This window comes from Xiphophorus maculatus, chromosome 23 (assembly GCF_002775205.1).
Source record: "Xiphophorus maculatus strain JP 163 A chromosome 23, X_maculatus-5.0-male, whole genome shotgun sequence".
Lineage (NCBI taxonomy): Eukaryota > Metazoa > Chordata > Actinopteri > Cyprinodontiformes > Poeciliidae > Xiphophorus > Xiphophorus maculatus.
The window spans coordinates 21704218-21724456 of NC_036465.1; the positions used below are offsets into that span (position 1 = coordinate 21704218).

The 20239-nt window shown below is 37.5% G+C and overlaps 1 protein-coding gene across 1 annotated transcript in view; it reads left to right on the top strand.

The window, feature by feature from the left end:
• Window positions 1-557: 557 nt before the first annotated feature.
• ctnna1 (catenin alpha 1) overlaps window positions 558-20239 on the top strand; it is a 73311-nt gene continuing 53629 nt past the window's right edge. The window contains exons 1-7 of the mRNA XM_005795408.3: window positions 558-795; window positions 4247-4362; window positions 4601-4796; window positions 11902-12068; window positions 13534-13653; window positions 14476-14745; window positions 18323-18526. Of these exons, the coding sequence (XP_005795465.1) occupies window positions 4258-4362; window positions 4601-4796; window positions 11902-12068; window positions 13534-13653; window positions 14476-14745; window positions 18323-18526 (1062 nt within the window). The 5' untranslated portion in view covers window positions 558-795; window positions 4247-4257. The remainder of the gene's footprint in view (window positions 796-4246; window positions 4363-4600; window positions 4797-11901; window positions 12069-13533; window positions 13654-14475; window positions 14746-18322; window positions 18527-20239) is intronic.

Here is a 20239-nt window from a genome sequence, read left to right on the forward strand (position 1 = left end):
TTGTCATGTTTCTAGCTGCTGGTGCTTTTAAACTGTACACGACAGATAATTAGTTCGTGACTTTCACATAAAAACGTCCTTAATATATATTTAGTATCGCCAGTGTTAAATGTATCATGAGTGCCATAGTTCCAGAATATTCCGTGTGGTAATAATAATAAGAGACGGAGAACGTTATTCCAGCTCTCACGGTTCTTAATGTTTTGATTTTTTCTGTCATTATGGGAATAATGAATGAATCATTTTCCTAACAAATGATTTCACAACACAATCTGACAACATTCCATAGAACACTCTGAACATTTCCAGCGCCTAAAAAAAAACCTCACACTCTCTCTCACCCATTTCAGTTAAATTGAAATGTCATTTAATTTGACATTTCAACTCCCTTTTAAATTCTCTTGTAAACAGATTAAACTGCTCGACTTAGTCCTCGCTCGGTTTTTACGTAAGCACTAATTAAACCATATATGGCTACGTACGGTGAGGGCCACGCCCAGAACACCTCCATGTTCCACGGGCCTGCTGTGGCGTGTGGTCGCGCTCCCTTCCCTGCCAGGAAGTTCAGGAACTCGGTCACCGCCCCGCGGCCTCCCCCCACTCAGCCCCCGCCGATTCGTCTCCTCCATTGTTGGGCAACAGTCTATCTCATCGAAACGGTCTTAACCGAAACTCCCTACGCGCCTTTTACGGCTTCTAAACTTTTCCAAACGTTTTGACATTTTGTCACATTCAGTCGAGAGGAAGAGGATTTCACTTGTCGACAGGCGAGCGCAACTGACGGAAGCCTTTAAGGTGAGGGAAACTTTTGAGGCGAAGAATTCCATACTTCCCATTCCTCCATTTTGAACTTTTAAACTCCAGTTAAATCTAAGCGATTGTTATCCTAGAATTGACAGCATATAAACTTCTCTCGCTGAGAATTATTAAATTGTATCTAAATACACTCGATTCTGTTTATCAGCTTTTAACTTAAAAAGTTTTTTTTCTTAGCAGCAAGGCTGGAGAAAAAAGGCTAAGCTCGGGATTTGTTGTTGTTCAGCTAGCGTTAGCAGTAGCTGGGTATGGAATGCTTGGGTGATGTTAGCAGGTATTAGCGTATGTACGTCAAGCTAAGCTGACTAAAAATGAAGAACTTGCTGAGGTTTGTTTTACTTCCCCATTGACGTGAAGCTGATCAGCTGTGTTATTTTCATACTCTAAATGGACCTTTATTTAAACAGGTAAAAATAAAACAGTAATACTTTTGAGTTGCTTGGGGCAACAGGTGTTACCTGAGTAGCTTAAAGGAGCAGCACCTATTACGTTAGCAGCTGAGTTCAGTCGACACACATTCATGCGTGTCGACTAAAATGTGAGTTCGGTGTATTTTGGTAACTGTTCTATCATTCAACATTTCTGGATTTCCAACTCATATTTGTTGGTACGGACCCAGTTTTAGTTTCGTTTTTTTTCACTTGGGAAGACTTTACCGTACGAGGTTAAATGCCCCACCCAAGTGGATTGGGTAAACACATTTGAAGTTCAGCTCCTCCTGCGTTTTGGAATCACATGAGGAGGAAATGGCCCACGTAGAAAAAAAGAGAAAAAAAAGACAATTGCAGTTGTTTTTGGGAGGGAGAAATGTGCATTTCAGAGAGTTCGTGTGTACAGGTTTACTTACATCAGTGCTTTTATTTTTTGTCTGTTGTGATGGAAATACAAAGTTGGAAGTAATTTTTAACATGTAGAAATGTATCAGCTGAAACAGATTTTTTTATTCAAACTTAACAAGGTTAACAGTGTTGCACTTATAACCAACTGAAATGCAAATTTGGGTTAATAATTCATATCAGAGCCTAGGAAATGCAATCTTATATATTGCATTAACATAGTTTTTTTTTTCCCACCAAAGGATGTCCAGCAAACAAGACCTAGGTTAGCGTTTCTCAGTTCTGGTTCTCGGGGACCACTGCCCTTCTGGCACACACCTGGCCTGAATAAATGGCTGATTAACAGGCTTTTCAAAACTTGATTGGATGCAGGAGTTACAGCTATTGTTTGAATCGGGTGTGCTGGAACAGAAATGCGTCTAAAACATGCAGGGCAGTGGTCCCTGACTACCAGGATTGATAAACACTGGCCTGTTAGATTCTAAAATAACTGGGTTGATTCTTCCAAAAACATAGAGCCATTCCTTTGTGTTTCCACTAAGATCACACCCTGTCTCTAGTACCAACAATCGATGCTAGGCCCTAGATGGCTGTTGGGTCTGAAGAATGTCCCCCGTTTGGCCAAAAGGAGGGCAGGCTCATTAAGAACTGCATCCAATCAAAATGTTGTGAGCACCATGTTTAAAACTTCCAGGTTTTGTTTCTAGAGCTGTAAAATATAAAAAATCAGTAACAACACTTTGAGAATAAAATGTGAGATCGGCACCAGAATAACATCATGTGATCATCTCTTACCTTCCTGTAGTTTTGTTTTGAAATCATCAGATGCAGAGTTTAAGTAGGTCAATGTGCTGCTTACAACTGTGCTCACAACTCATGTTTTTTTTCCCTCTGAATCCATAAATATTGTTTCCGACTCGGTTCTTAAACACTGTCTTAATATCACCAGGCGATGTTTTTAAATCTTATTCTAAAGCCACACTAACTCCTGCTGGAGCTATGGCAGTAATATATCATCAGTGCTCCCCCATCCACCCACCCCAATAATCTCTCATTATGTTTTTTGTATTATTGGCTCTTTTGTTGATAATCTAGGTTATGAGCTAGTGATGACTTTGTTCTCGCATTACAGCTGACCAACTTTTTAGTTTCACTTCTAGCCTTTGGGGGTTGCTGATTGCCCTTGATTGCCCCATGTTTGATAGTTAATCAATAGAGTTGCAGTGGGTGTCTGAAAAGAAAAATTGAAATTGGGCCACAGTGTTATTGTGTGCAACTGTTGACTGCCCTTCTCTAAGGGAAGGGTGTATACTCTATAAAGGACCTTTTTCATATTTTGAACATTTTCAGATAAACTCACTGAGTATCATGAAAGGATGTTCACAATAGGAAACTAGTGTTTAAAAAATCTTTATTTTTAACAGCTCAGCACACATCTAAATTCTGTCACTGACAAAATGTGGGTTTTTCAAGTCAGACTGGCTTTAACCCTTTGGATCAGCAAAGATCATCAGACCCTTTGGATCTGATGATCAGGAAGATTCAATTATGTTTGCATTTATAATTGATCAATATGGATACCATAATTGATGGTAACCATATAACATCAATCCCATGTTGATTGTATTTACTTAGCTTATGTACATTGCTTAAAAAATATTCTGGTGGGGGAAAAAAAATCAATCTAGAAAAATGAGACATTTAGCCAGTGTCATTTATAGACTGCATTTTTTTATTACTTGATACAAATGTATTTTTACTGTTGCTTTGGCTAACAGACATACATTTGCCAACATTAATCTGGAGTTTAATTAGCATTAGCAATTTCAAGTACAAAGTTAATCAACATGCCATTGTAAGTACATGTTCATAACGCTGCTTTTACTTGTATTTATGCTCTTGCATTTAACATTAAACTCATATTGTGCGAATAATAATGACATGGCATCGCTGATTATTTCCATAAACTGTCTTTTACTGTGTAGCTCTGCTAGGATCAGTGTTGATCTGATGTGTGGCCACTTTTCTCATGTAATCCTCCCATATCTGTTTGCATTCTTGCTGCGAGCCGTTGAAGATCACTTATGCAACCTTTCTGCGTTGGGAAAGAGGAAAAAAAAGCTCAGCATTTCAAACTGAGATTAAATGCTTCTTTTAAAGTTGCAGCAGGAGGCGGATGTAGCTTGACTGTGGAAGGGGAATCTAGCATTTCATCATCAGTGGCTTTACAATACAGGGTTGAAGTTAAACAAAACAAAACTATGCTCTATAGCAGACTTTGTCAAACCCATATGTTAAAAAAAAAGAGATGGAGAAGCATTTGCCTTCTGAAAATTAAAAATGTTTTCCAAGTTTTCTTTTGTCTGGTGAAGACGGGTTTGATATAGTTTAAATTATTATATATATTTTTTTAAACTAAGTACTGCTGTCATTGTCTATATTTCTCTGACCTTGCTCTTAAATCAGTTTTTTTGTGTTGCTTTTTTTATTTTACCTTTTTTCATAAATTTTTTTCACCTTTGTTTTTAGACCAAAACTTTATTTTGTAATGTGTTGAATAACTTTTTTTTTTTTTTTAATTATTTGTCTTTTAGTACCAGACAATATGACTAGCATCAACACACCTAACATCAACTTCAAATGGGACCCAAAGAGCCTGGAGATTCGTACTCTGGCAGTGGAGAGGCTACTGGAGCCCCTTGTTACCCAGGTAATGGAAACTCATATTAAATGTTCTAACTCAAGTTTATGAAACAAAATTACAAATCCTAGAAATAAATATTCAATATTAGCTTCTTTGTCAATATTTTCTCAAATGACAAAAGAATATTAAAATGGTTGGATTCTGCCTTCTTTAAAATAAATGCAGCATTATCATAGGCAATATAATGGATCGTATATTCTGTCAAATACATATCTGATATGCATTTGTTTGAATTTCTGCAAAGGTCACCACTTTGGTCAACTCAAGCAACAAAGGCCCCTCTAACAAGAAGAAGGGGCGCTCTAAGAAGGCTCATGTTCTGGCTGCGTCAGTCGAGTCTGCTACCCAGAACTTCCTAGAAAAGGGAGAAAAGATCGCAAAGGAAAGTCAATTCCTTAAGGATGAACTCACTGCTGCAGTGGAGGATGTCCGCAAGCAAGGTACATTTACAAAAAAAACACACTTAAAAGACGCACGCCACAGTATTTGGTATGAAGTGCCTCCCTAGAAAGGATAGACGATAAATATTTCATAAGTTGTATGGATATTGCTTTCCTAAGAGAAGACCTTGAAATAATATTTTGTTATGGTTTTTATTTTTTATGTTGGTTTGCAACTGGCCCATAAAAGCTTCATTAAGCATACATTGTTTCTTGTAATCTTTAGGTTGATAATATAATTGTACTTTATATTGTCTATTAACGCTGCTGATAAAAAAGTGAAGACTTAAGCTTTCAAAATAAATGGAAAGAACAAAATAAAAATGCAATTTACCTTATTTAATATCTCTGCGGAAAATGGCTAAAGGGATTTAGATTTAACTTATTTTTTTTAAATGTGTTTTTCTTTTCATGGTTTATGCAGCTGATTGTCTGAAAATTAAAGTTTCCAGGGATTTTATTACTGATCTTATCTGACACAAATCAACCTAATGGTGAAGATCCCAAAATATTTTCATCTACTTAGTTGAAATCCTAGCTTAAGCCTGATGACGGTGTTTTGATAATTTGTCTAGTAACTTATTCTGGCGGAATTCTAGTCAGATGTGTGAAAACAAAAAATGTTTCTACTGCTTCAGAAACTCTTTTACATGCAAATGTTACAATTTAATGACTGTTTTGTCACCCTGTCTCAGCTGTATGATCATTTCACATGATAATGTGAGGTAATGCAGCCAACAGTCTCTGTCACTGAATTATTGTAAAGAGTAAAAACCCTTTTCGGGAGAGCTAAATTCTGTTGTTCAAAATAATCTCCTCATAACCTTTTAACAGGATGTCGCTTCAAACATCCTGTACTATCCTTTTAAAAGAAACATTCACTGAAAATGCGTCTTGAACACGTAAACTACATTTCTGGGATATCGGCAAGAAAAAAAGCAGCCAACAGTCTGTCACTGAATTATTGCAAAGAGTATTATTTACTAAGAGCTAAATTCTGTTCAACATAATGTCTGTGGTTTATAGTAGTTTAGCAAGTCATGGATGGAAAACAGACAGATTTGATCAAACTGGTAGCGCAAATTGTGGCTGAATAGCTCGCTGATGGTGCAGCAGACATGCAATCGCTTGCAGTACAATACCAGTTATTTAGAGTTAAGCTTAATTAAGGACTAACAACTGACTGTTAATAAAATTATTGGTGTTACTATCAAATCTTGGGATTACTAAATGTTTCAGTTTGTATCTTAACACATTAACACAAACACTGACGATATTTTCAGACATTACTAAGCCCCATTTTACCCACACCGAGTGTGCTTGGGAGCAGAAGTGTGTGTTTTAATTTTGCATGAGATGAAAGATCAGGAATTGTTTTTTTTACCTGTCAGTTTTAACAAACTGTGATGATCGTCCTGTCAAATTTGTCACACTTGGAACCGTTTGCCGTCTGGAGGTGGATTGTGGTAAAGATTTGCCTGCCCATCTGCTTTAAAAGTTTCTTCTTTGTTGGATTGAGGAAGAGAACTGACGCTGTTCTATCCACCGCTGTTTCTGCTTTTTAATTAAAATGCCTCCCTTTTAGCTGTTGCCACAGAGATCAGAGTAGTGTGGGGCATGAAATGATAAAGGAACATGGTTTCCAGCTGCCTCTGACTGTAGATTTATTTAAATGTTAGTATCCTCCTGTGTGGGTAGGAGTCCACCCACTCGGCTTCTACTTCCAATTTAATTTCTCGTCTCCAGACAGAAGTCGACCATCAGCTCAGCAGCCAGTGAAATAAAAATTCTTCTTGTGACGCTACTTTCCGTCATCTTAGAAGCACACAAGCCAGTCTCACTTGCAGTTCTGACCGAACATCTGAACCTTTCGAACCAGAGAGCTTCCGCTTGAGGGTGGGCTGTTATTACCATGTGACATGACATCTGTGTCACACTGTCTTTTCCTCCCAGATCTCCTCTGCTCAGGTTCTGCTCTGTGTTGTGGGGCGGTGGACGACATGTCGCTGAAAGCATGTGCAGCACTCGGTGCCCAGGAATGTTAGTGTAGTTTGGGTGAGCTGTCACTGGGCTGGAATTCACTGCCTGTTGTTTGCTGGTGCCTAGGTCTGGCTGTCAGCTATGCCACGCTGCTCAGTGGAGCGTGTTTAGACTGATAATACGGCCATTGACTAGGGTAACACCACCTTGGATTCAGGAAGCACTTTCCTACCCAACTGTAGCCCAGCAGCTGTTTAAATCTGGATTATGATTGATAATGGGCTATTGGATGACTATTAAACGTTTCAAAATAGGTGTTGGAAAAAAGTGGTTTTTCCCTCAAGCAGTTTGATATTTTACACTATTTTCATTTTAGCATTCATGTTACATCTATGTAAAGCATGTGATGCACACATCTTTCACCATGGAAGACTTTCTTTACTCAGCTGTTTCTCCCTACATGTGTCCTTGCTCTCTCCCTCTTGCCCTTCCCACCTGTCTCTTTGCTGTCCTTCTGCTTGAGAGGCTTATTGTGTGACTTACATTTTAATCATTTCATCATGCACACAGTGGGCTGCAGATGAGCGTTAGATAGATGGAAGTTTATTAAAGAAGCACAGATCACTATCTCCCTTCCAAAAATGGCCTTATTGATTTTTCTCCATGGGGGGCTGGGGAATAACAGCCTAAGGAGGCTGACTCTGCTTGAGGTCTGTGTTGGCGGTCATTTGCACAAACTGTTACGGGTTTGAGGTGTCGGAGTAAAGTGGATGTTCTGCATGAGCTAGTAGTCGAAGTCTGCTTTTTACATATTTTAGTTTGATAGAACTCTTTGTATACAGCTTAAAACCCAAGGATGATGTAATAAGGGCTGAAACAATCAATTATTGAAATAACTAATTTAGCAATTGATAAATCGTTAATTCTTCATTCAGACTCTAAGACATGACATTCGCTGAAAGAACAAAGTTTATATTCTTTGTATAATTTTGGCTTAATATTAGCACTAAGATGAAAAACCTTCTTTGTCTGTAAATATTTTCAACCCAGAACTCCTTAAGTGGTAGTTTTAACTTCGCCCAGTTCAAATTCTGTGTAAAAGGGAGGGGTGGAATCCTACTTATCTCATATTGCTACCCAATTATTAAATCAATTGTCAACAAATCAGTCCTACACTGTATTAATGTTAAGTCAAGCATAAAGAGCTGAGCTTTTTACATGTTGATGTTGGATGTATTTTTTTTAGCTGTACTTGCATCCTCTGCCACAGATGTTCAAGTGTTCACTTGGTATTGGTTTGAACACCATCATTAAAACTGATTCAGATTTGTCATCAATTTTGCAAAAAATAAGTTCAAACTTTTTTTTTTAATTTATTTTGGTTTACTTTTGTTGAATCGTCTGTTGCAATTTTTGTAGTGTAGCATTATACAGTCCGCCTCAACAAAGTGTTTGGTTGAATGACTTTGACTGTGGTTGACAGCTCTAAACAGTCTAAAGTGACTTTGACTGTTAGTTTTAGTTTAGGTTTTAGTTAGAGATCATTTTATCTGTACCAACAGAACATCTATGAACACAAATCCCACATCCATAAAGCATGATGAAACGGCTGTCGGGGGAAAAGAAAAGACGGAAGCAGCGGAAACTACACCTGGAAAATACAGTGTGAAGCAGTAATAAAAACACTTATTGGTGCAGAGGGACGGAGAAGAAGCTAAAGCAACACTAACTGGATATTAGAAAAACCCAATGATCCACAGAGATGAAATGAAAGGCCCTTTTGATTTTATGTGCACTGCATACAAATGTTGCAGTAGTAGTTTAGCTGGAAAGTTTACAGACTGGTGAAGAGGCTGTTTGAGCTAAAGCCCCTGGTAGAGCTTTTTAGTACGGCAGGCATCTAATGTAAACAGGAATCAGGACAGCAATGGGGGCGGGCAACACAATGGAATAAAAAGCAGGGTCAACTGGATAAGCTGGAGATAATGAGATCCATAGAGATTATCGGAACATATCACCACCGTAGTTGGGCTACAAGCCCATATTTGTGTCCCCTGCTCAGAATGGATAATATGATAATACTTTTAGGCTAATTATTATTTTTTTTAAACAGCCTTATAGGGAACATGCTTGTTTAGTAACCTTACCACATTTGGAACCTTCTATTGATGCTATTTCAGGATAAGACATTAATTATGTGCATCTTTAGTTTAAAAAAAAGTCACAATAACAATGTATTGGACTCAAAATACCCTCATTTACATCCAGTAAATGTACAGCATCAACCTCCTGGCTAGGAAGACAGTAATAGTGTATACTTACAACCTTTTTCTTTTAGAAAGGCTTAAGAATATTAAAATTCCATTGGATCCAGTCCAAATGCTCAAATAAATCAGTGAATTTTGAACTTGATATACTGTTTTTTGATGTGTGAGCACACTGTAACCAAGTGCTGCCAGGTTGTGGTAACAATCCTCTTTGGTGTGAAATTTGCTACTTGAGGTAAAAACTCTCAAAGTGTGCTTTTTTTCAGGAACAGTGAGGTGTTTGAGAATGAATTTAGAAAGAATCACAAAGGTAGTAGACATTTGGAAAGAATTCTTTCTAGGACATACTGAAACATGCAAGTTGTTTATTTATTTAAGAGGATGAGACAGATGACATGAAATCAGAATGACTGAGCATGGTGAAGTTGATCATTTTTAATTTAATTTCCTCTTGAGGTTTCAACCTCAAATATTCACTTATATGTAAATGACCCTGATTGTGTCAAAAATGTTTAAATACCTATGTTACAGTGTGGGCCCAAGAACCTTTATATCCAGCTTTTAAAAGCTAATTTCTGACGTTTTCTAGAAATGTGTCTCAAAGTACCGGTAACTTCTCTGGCCTTGGCAACAAAGCTTTACAATTGACAGGCTGAGATGGGACTTCTTCAGCTTTGATTAGGGGAATAATGAAATGAAATAAATGGTTGACAGATGTTGCAGGTTCAGTTTAGACTACTCATGGGTTTACTGGTATTCAGTCTGTTTTGGTCTGCAGGTTTCTTACTGGCTTGGCAACCTGTAAAACCGGTAGGAGTAACAGAAGTACGGTAACTACTTTAAACTTTTATACATTTAATTTGGAATGAATTTATTTTTTATAGATTGCTTAACATTTTCTTTCCTCACTAAATATAAAGAAGAAAAATGTGAACACTTGATGAGTTTGAAAATTAGATTCTGAAATCTTATGTGAAGGTTCCTGTAGCACAGCAGGTTTTTTTTCTAGATATTTCTGAGGTCTTTGTTTTGAACTGGCTTTAATTGAGAGCCAGTTGACTGTCTTTAACATATAGTATCAGACTGACCTCATTGCTTTCTGCTGTTGCTCTAAGCTGGTCATGTAATATCTGAAGGTTTATGATTGTGCCCAGGTTGATGATTCACAATACCCAGTGTCCTTCCTTGGTAATCGGCAACAAAATAGACATCATTATTATCTGTCACTTAAAAGTTTAAGTTGCCATAGCTACACCGCACCTCACATACCTTCCCCCTCATTTTGTAAAAAAAAATAAAAATAAAGCACTCATAAGGTATATAGCCTCACTGTTATTCCTCTCAATGCTTCCAGTGAAGCTGTCATCCATGTTTTTATGTCTACTGGCTGACTGCCATTCATGATGCTGATGAGTGTCACCCAGAAAATGATGTACGAGCTGCAGGACTCCCGATGTGTTGGTTCAAAGAGAGGTCGCATTTTTAAAAATAAGACCCGTGTGTGACTCAGGACACACTTCTAAACTAGAAAATAAATCACTCTTGCATGTTTGTTTTTTCCTCTTTCCATGTGATTGAGTTGCATGCTCTCCAAAGCAAAAGGAAGAAAAAACAAAATAGTGCAGAGTTACTTTTTGACATTATTCTAATATGCCGAATGACAACTAACGTTTGACTATCAAAAGTTCAGTCTAAGTTTAATTCAACTACGGCGAAACCTTATGATTTGAAATTCTGTATTTAGTTTGTGTATAACACTGCAATATTTAAGCTAAAGGGTAGAAATACTGTCTATGAGCCAGAAAATCAAAATTTAAAGATGAGATTTAACTGTCATTTAAATTAAGTAAGCTAAATAGAAGTTGGCTAATTAAGTTAATAGTAGAATAGCCTAAATTATCATGTAGATTTTACATGCAAGTTCAAAAAAATGAATGTGGTGATATTCACTATAACCTTAAGAAGAAATGTTGTTTTTATTTTCTTATTATAATTTTTAGTATAAATTGATAATTTTCCTTCTCATTCAGTACACACATTGACCCAGAAGAGTAACTTATCAAGATGATAAAAAGATAAGCAGAGAGGAAATGCAACGGAACTTTGTATTTGTCTGCTGTCTACAGCACACTACTAGTGCAAGAAAATTATTCATGTTTTACTTTTGCTGCTTCCTCCAGTTCATCCAAGTCTGTTTAGCATTACAGAAAAAATAAACAAGATAAATACCTGTCTCTTTTGTCTGTGGAAAACGCCGGTGTTGTTGTAAGGTCTTTTCATAGAATAAGTTTGCCTGTCGCTTTCGCTGAAGTAAAGGACGGATTTACTGTCTTGTTCATGATTTGAGGCTACAAAGGCAATTTGTGTGCCAAGTCAACTGTGAAGTCCCATCCAATATGAGCCAATGAACAATGCTGGAAAAACCAGACAGTGAGCCATTGTTGTGGTTTTGACCTCCATTTTTTTTTTTTGTCTGTGAGCATGTCCATTGGGAAGTAGGAACACTGTGTGATACATGCTGACCCCAGCTGAGCAGGAAAGATGCGTCAGACGACTGCTGCTCCTGCACACTCCCGTATTGCTAATAATGACTTTTGACGCAGTAAACATGTTGTGGAGAATGGACTGTGACTGATTTCAAACATGTATCATCTGTAGATTATCACTGCTACCAATACTGAGGACAATAAAAGTTGTTACACTCATTTCTTTCAGCTTTTTTTGTAACAAAATGAATGCCTTTTTATATTCTATTCTGGTAGTCTTTTGAGTTTGTACTGGAATTTAAAGAAACACTTCACTTTACACAAAAAAAGTGTGAAACTGATATTTTTTTTGCCTTTTTTTGTTTCACTCAGGTGAATCAATGCGACAGGCCTCTGGGGAATTTGCAGAAGACCCCTGCTCTTCTGTGAAGAGGGGCAATATGGTCCGCGCTGCCCGGGCCCTTCTTTCCGCTGTCACACATCTGTTGGTTCTGGCAGACATGTCGGATGTCTATAAACTCCTGGTGCAACTCAAACTGGTATGATCATTTGACATGCTTCTTTTTTTAGCTCAAGTAAAATGTTTAAAACTCACCAGTTTTAGCCAGTAAAGAATTTGTCAATTTTTTAAGTTGCTGTTGACATTGTGGCAAATGCCACTCACTCTCCACTGTATGGATTGCAGCTTGGTATCTTTTCCGCTGTTGAGCTGTATCGCAGGTTTGTATTATGTGTTTATTGTGAGCCTGGTATAAAAGTTCATGCAGCAGCTCTCCTCCTGGTGGTGTTGAAGTGTTCTGACCCCCCAGGAGAGCAAAATGAGGATTATGGTCGCTGGCCGGGGTCCGACACGGTGGTGTAGCGCATGCTGCCACAGAAAAGGACCAAAATGTCATCTGAATACAGAGGATGGGCATCCTGAGAAGTCTGCAGCCCACATGTACCGCCACTGTGGTGTTTCTAAATCCTGATCAAAATGAACAGAATATGTGTATATATATATATATATATATATATATATATATATATATATATATATATATATGACATACTTGTAGCATTTATCTTACGGCTCTGTAAATAAAATCCAGGCAGTTAGCTCTGCTTCTCAATGTGACTTTCAATTGAAATTGCTGCTTTTCTTAACTAGTGACTCAACTAATGTGAAAAAAATATCACATGGGTTTCTGAAGAAATATGCACCGACCTTACCTGTGGTTATGCCAATTCATAAACACAACTTCATATTCTATACAAAATTGGCTTTCCTGTGGACTAGCAATCAGATAAAACTTTGTTTGGAAGGTGCAAATGCTGTGAAATCTATTATCTCTATTTCCCGTTAAGGCCCTGTCTGCAATAACATTGACATGTAAAAAAACAACAAAAAAACATTTCCGATGCGCTTGTTTAATGCAAGTTCAATAAATTGTATTTCTGAGATAGAATGATAAACTGTCAAAAAAGGGTGTGGGGGGTGATTTTTACGACTTTGCCCTACTTATTTTGTCTTGAATTGTGATATTGTTGATGCTGTTGCCTCCTCCTGGTGTTTTTGGTTGGACTCTCAAGAACCATGAAGATGCTGAAATCTGGAGTATTGCTCCCCTGGTGTAAAATAAGATGCCATAACCCAAAAAGCCAATCCAAACTTGACTTTCCTATGGGTTTTCATACTTCATGCACCACTGGTGTGCTATGATTCTATTGCTCTAATAACACACCATATTTAATACTTCAACACAGAAAAGTACTACTTGGAATTTCAATAATTTTTACACATATTGGGGACTTGAGTGTTTCCCTGGTTTAGGTTGTAATCCCTGTTTTAGAACTAAAAGGTACCTCAAAGTTTCCATTGGAATTTTATTATCATTGAAATGTACCTTTGAACAATTGTGGCATTTTGACAATGAGATGTATATTATTTATGTTTAAGATGTCTTCCATAGTTTCAATATTTAGTTGCTGTTTGGAACTTCAGTTTTTTCAATTTTGTCTCAGGTGGAGGACAATCTGTTGAAAGTGCGGAACGCAGGAACAGAGCAGGAGCTGGGGATCCAGTATAAGGCCTTGAAACCAGAGGTGGACAAGTTGAACATGATGGCTGCCAAGAGACAGCAGGTAATGTAAAGTAGCCAAGAGTTGGATTGAACTGAAAAGCCTGGATTTCATTTTATTTGCTTGGCATGTACCTAGATGGTACATGCCAACCAGACTTGTAACTATACAAGGTTGGGAACTTGCCTATTTAATGATGATTACAATATACACAAGTGGTACCTTATTAAGTGAAAAGAGGGACGTATTCAGTTTTAATCCTGTTCTCATTACTTGTTCCAGGAAAGCTAATGCAATTTAAATTCACCTAATTTGAATTAATATGATGCATTGTTCAACATTGTGTTAACATGAATTAATCATCCTAAATATTCTTCAATTCTAAATATATGCTTTTGCAAATGTAAAATCCATGTATTTCTAAAGTAAGTGCAAATGGATCAAAGTCACATTTTGTAAAAAGGAGATTTTATGTGAACAATTTTTAATGGAAGGGGAGGCTATACAAAGTATTCAAGCTTAGCTGTGGTTGGTAGTTAAGGGGTGATAACCTAAGAGTTCATACTGGTGGTGAGACCCTCATTTTTAATGTTCAGGCTCTTTATTTGCTCAATATTAATCAGGTGCCTCATTTTCCTATGACTATAGAATCTCACTAAAATCTGAATAGCAATGCATTAAATTGCAAAGGGACTTTATAATGGCCTGATTATGACTATTGTATTACCAGAGGGAGCAGAAATAAATCTGGGTTATTTCTAACAACTCTTTGTGTCTCCATCAGGGCATGACAGGCCCATTTTAGATTGAAAGTCCATCATCCCTGTAAGCATTCCAGCTTTTGCTTTAACCCCTGTTTCATCCCTTTTCATTTCACCCTCCTAGGAGCTAAAGGACGTCCATCACAAGGACCAAATGGCTGCAGCACGGGGGGTGCTGCAAAGGAATGTCCCTATGCTGTACACGGCATCCTGCGCCTGCCTGCAGCATCCTGACGTGGCAGCCTACAAGGCCAACCGTGACCTGATCTACAAGCAGCTGCAGCAGGCCGTTTCTGGAATCTCCAATGCTGCCCAGGCAACTTCCACAGAAGACTCAGCCCTGGCCCAGCCTGGAGGGGCCGGAGAGCTCGCTTATGCTCTCAACAATTTTGATGTAAGTCAAATGAGTGATTTACACGTCACAGCCTGTTTGCCGAGGAAGTGTGTGCGCGCAGCTGTTAATCAAAGCACATCATCCATACCTTTCTAAATTCACATTTTAAAAAGCGGATTATAAGTTTTAGATTTAGCAATTTTAAAGCAGAAACTTCACTGAATCATGAAGTGACCAAAAACCCTAAGGGGTTTGAACTTGAGGTGGAAATTAGGACAGGAAGAGCAGACAATGTGGAACATGGCTGTGGGGTAAAGTGAGTCTGCTCTTGAGTCACTACTGCTTCATTTTTTAAATTTACTTCAGTTTCAAATCAATTAGATTTATACTGCCATGAGTTTCATAAATTAAACTATACTTATGACAAAATAACATAACTTGGTATATACATGAATAAAACCCTTCTCTTTCCCCTGCTTATTCAGGACTTTGTATACGATGTGTGTGGATATAAACTCAATTATGGAGACTTTTTATTACTTTTACAAGATATCCTAGATATAAAATTACAGAAACAAATTTAATAGGTGTACTAAACACCTGACCCACTACTCATAATATTGACATGAAACAAAACATCAAGATAACTGATGGCTTAAAAATAGAGCTAATCAACCCAATGCTGCCTAGGGAGATAAATACAAGGATGATTAGATTTTCTATGGCACTAACCTCTCTGACATGCAATGCATAATATTATTTACAGAAGGTGTGTTCAATTGAACTCCAAAGACATTCTGCAGGCCTACAGTAACGCAGCTCTGTAGAAGCATGTGTTTTCATCATCTTCTTTTGTGCCAATTTCAATAACTGAGCCAGTACTATTCAAATATTTAGTCATTTGACAAGCAGCATTGTCTATTGTATTCTGTTGGTATTTTGATGTAGTGCATTCATAGCTGTATGTACTATATTTATTTGCACAATGAAACTGATTTTTTTTTTCCTTTTGGTGCATGGATGAAGGAAAAACTTGTCCCTTTTATTTTGTAATGCAACAGAAGTGTAATAGATACAAGATTAACACCCTTTACAAAAAACCTATAGAGCAATAACAAACAGGAACATGTTCTTTCACCTCTACATTTAATGCTTTTATCAAAGCACTCTGGTTGATTTGACATGCTGATGGTGATTTTAGGCTACTTAGATTTTTCTAAAACATCTGTATTATGCAAGGATAAAACAAAAACCATTGTTTTAAAATATTATTCCATTTCTCCCATCATTGATCAGCAGCCAAGGAGCTGAAAACATTTTAGCAAACAGCTGGTTGCACCTCTGTGCTTTCTAACTTCATTTCTAACTTCATTTCAGTGACTGTTCTCACTGATAGTGACAACAGTCAACTTGAACTTTTTCACTCAGCAGCTGCTTCTACACTAAAGGTGTTGTTTGTGCAGCCTGGCAGCCATTTAGGTTTGCTGCGTTCACTAATCAGATTGATCATATTTTTTCATCCAACAGATTCACCAGTCAAAGCCACTAAAGTTGATAATTGTGTTGATCACCTGCTGATTTCTCTTTGCATCTCTAATTAAATGTGGGAGGAAAGAGAACTTAGTGTGTGGAGAAGTTCTCTTACCAAATAGGTGTGATTTAATTTTGGACAGTTTTTGGAAATCAGTAGGCGGATTAACAGCACTAACAGCAAAACTTTGTTCAAATTACAATTTGTTCGCAAAGTTTTCCTCCTCTTACTTTTCATGTTTATTTAAGTCTGGGGATCTTAACTACATTCTTTAAAATTCTTAATTGTTGTAACTGCAGGTTACTAAAAATAAATGTGCTAGATTGGTTGTACCACAGCAGATAACAGAAAGCCTCTTATCCCCAAAAAACTCGCATCTGCTTTTTGTCTGAAAATCACCTCTCTAAAGTCTACTTTCAAGTGCTAGTCAAAATTAGTAAATGAGTCAACCTCTGACTCTCTCTCTCTCCCTCTGTTTTCTCCTCCATGTCTCTCCCTTTGCCTGTTGCCATGGTGATATGACACGCAAGCATAGGAGGTCAGATGGGAATGAATGGAGGGAGCTGGAGGTGCCTGCGATGAAGGGCGATCTGCCTAAATAAACTACAATTATAATAACTAAGCAGTTTAAATATTTTGTCGCAACAAAGCATCTGAAAAGCAGGGTCCAGATATTGAGGCCTTTTTTTCTTTAGTGCCACTAACCTGAAAAACATTAGAGCCACAGCTAGAATCTGTCTAATGCTTTTGGAATGCATCAACAGCAGAACTACTTGTAGCTGTTAACAGGCTTGCCCTACAAAGTCGAACCTAATTAGAGTCGTCTTGTGCTGCTGAAATAAAAGAAACAAGACAAGGTTATACTGGTGTCTCATTACGCAAATGGAAACATATCTGTGAATTTTATTAACTCTTAAGTGTTTTACTGATGCATATGAACCTACCCATGGGCCGGTACGTGATTTTTAAAGGTATTGCAACCTTTAACAGAAATGCCATAATATTAATCTGTTATGATATTAAGAAAACTATTGCATTGCTGGTAAAATGTCACATGTCAGTTATTTAGTATAGCTTCAGTATCTTTATTTAAAGCTTCTCTTATGTTGATGTAGAAATGCTAGCAAAGATGCAGAGAGAGTGAAAACTCTGGCATCAAACAGTGACTTTTACACACACACACACACACGCCCACCCCCACATACACAGCTGTCAGCTATTTTATGTGCTCATGACACAGACTTTTAAATCAGTTTCAGCTATTGATATGTTGAAGATCAAGGCTGAAAATTTAATTTATTCCCAAGTAGTCGGGTTGAATTTAATGTCCAAGTCGGCTTAAACATCAGTGGACTGGAAGACCATTTTAAGGCCTAAGAGGCACTGATGAAGATATTTTGCTAAAGTGACATTATCCAAGTTACCTGGGTTGCTCTCTTGTAGATTCCAAACCACGGGGGTGTTGCATTTCTTTTTTAAGACGGGAATATTTTCACTCAACCAAATAGCCATTTTTTTAAGCAACTGAAAAATGGAGGAAGATCAGTGAACCCAGGTGATAAAGTCATACATTGGCTGTAATGATGATGAAATACCTGTATCAGAGAAAGGACAACTAATCTCACTCAACCTTTATTCACACTCTATAGGTCCTTGAACAAAAACCTCATAAGAAATAAAGATATCCAACTCTAGACTTTTCCTAAAGAAGAAGGATCTTCTTTAGGAGCTTGTGAATTTGTAATTACTTTCAACTTTATCTCTGACATTCTTTACATGCATCCTTTTAATACAAGTGAACATGTTGAGTGAATTTTTTAATGTTGTCGACAAAAATACACACTAATCAAAACCGTGACCTTTACAAGAGGTCAGGAATATTAAACTGATGTTAGCAGGGGAGAATAATACTAACCCACATACAGATTTATTCTTGTCCTTGTTTTTCATTTTCAATACTTTTTTTCCCTTTACATCTTTAGCTGCAGGCAAAAGTCTGCTTTGTCCTGATTTTGAAGGTTTTTAGACAAGTATGCTCCTCGGTAATTAATAAAAAAACGATCCAACTCTGCTCTTCGTTTAGTTTCTCTTATTCCTTTTCAACAGAAACAAATCATTTTGGATCCTGTGGGCTTCAGCGAGGAACGCTTTCGTCCTTCGCTGGAGGAGCGCCTTGAGAGCATTATCAGTGGAGCTGCTCTCATGGCTGACTCTTCATGCACACGTGATGACCGCAGGGAGCGCATTGTGGCTGAATGCAATTCTGTGCGCCAGGCTCTGCAGGACCTCCTGTCTGAGTACATGGGGAATGTAAGTGTCTTTATTTTCTAAATCGTCGTGAAACTGACAGGTCTTTAGCAGCTTGTTAAACTTTGACATCCAGATACTTTCTGCACTTTAGCCCTATCACAAATGCAAAACGGATGCAAGAAAGAAAGGAAATCATACAAAGATCAAAGCAGTAAAGTATAGTTATTACAAAAGCATTTTTTTGAGAATTTTTAAAGTACTTTTACATATGGCAGATTTAAGTTTTCTTATCCTTTTCTTATAACCATGGGCCTTTGTTTTTCAATATTTTCAGTTTTTGTTCCTTTTTTTTGTTACTTATACTTTGTCATAGTTCTGAGAATTCCCATTTTATACCACTGGTTCACCTTTCATCAATCCACAGTCACATCCACTTTACTTTCAGATCCAATCCAATTAAATGAAATCAGAAGTTGATTTTAAAGCAACTTTTATTTTTGTCTACATTGAACTCTTACCCACAAGTTCAGTAGTACACTGTAACTAGAGAAATGAAGAAACGAATCTCATCAACACTGATGGTGAATGGACATGACAGTGATATGACTACTCATTTGGCCAGATGAAGAAAATGGTTTATAAGCATAATATGTTACTGCCTGTCATGTGCATTTAATGGCCTAATTTAGCCTACGAGATCTATGGCATGTGACATGTGGTTAGCATAGTGAGAGAATGTGACTGGGTGCCTTATAGCAGTGACAGACTGTTGGATAACTTGGCTACGTTTGTCGGGTATTTGAAACATTGCAAGGCTTCATGACTATATGTTTACGTCTTTCATGCTATTCAATTGAATTTGATAATGTACACAGAGCCAGTAGGATGTTATGGCCATTCTACAAAGTAAATAAGACTGACAATGGCACCTGACCTGTTAGCAGGTTGGGTACATTGAGTAAAAAGGGAACATTTTGTCCTCCTAGTCAATGGGTTAAAAGCAAAATGGATAAATGTGATGTTGAGAAGGGTCAAAGTGGCCAGAGTGTTGCCCAAAACTGCAGCTCCTGTGGGTTTTATGGGTTTGCAGTGCTCTTTTTCTATCAAGCAATCCAGGTAAGGAACACTGGTGAACTGATGAGTCTTGGTGGCTAGCCATCAATGTATGTCAGGAGCAGTAGCTGACCTGTGAGGTCGTATCCAACAGAGGAGCTATTGTTGCTTTAATTGTTGAAGAAGTTAATGGCTGTGGCTCTTTGAACATCTACAAAGCAATAAAAAAAGTTCAAGAATGGGTTGAAGCTCACAATATTACTGCATTTCAGCTACCTGAGCTAGATTTGAAGTCAAACCTGTCAGGTAACAGGGTTTTAGTTTAAAACTCTGAATTTCAACATTGCACTACCAATAAACTTTGTTTGAAATAGCTCTTACAGACATCATTTAAAGTGTTACTTTTAATAAACAAATGCCATTTTTAATTTGTTCAGTTTACAATTGCCGGTGCTACATGTAATGCTGATTTTAGGCGCACTTTTACATGTGTTTCTTGTAATATAAACATATCCACCTCATCTTACTACTTTTGATGACAAATGTGCCATATTGACACATGAAGTCTGCTGTACAAGTCATAAATGGGGGTAGTCATCGTTGCTCCACGTTTCCCTGTATGAAATCTGACTTCGGAGAGTGTTCTAGTTGATTTTTTCCAATTGAGAAGTAGGAACTAGAACACAGCATTAGTGTGAAGTGTTCACTTGGCATCCAAGT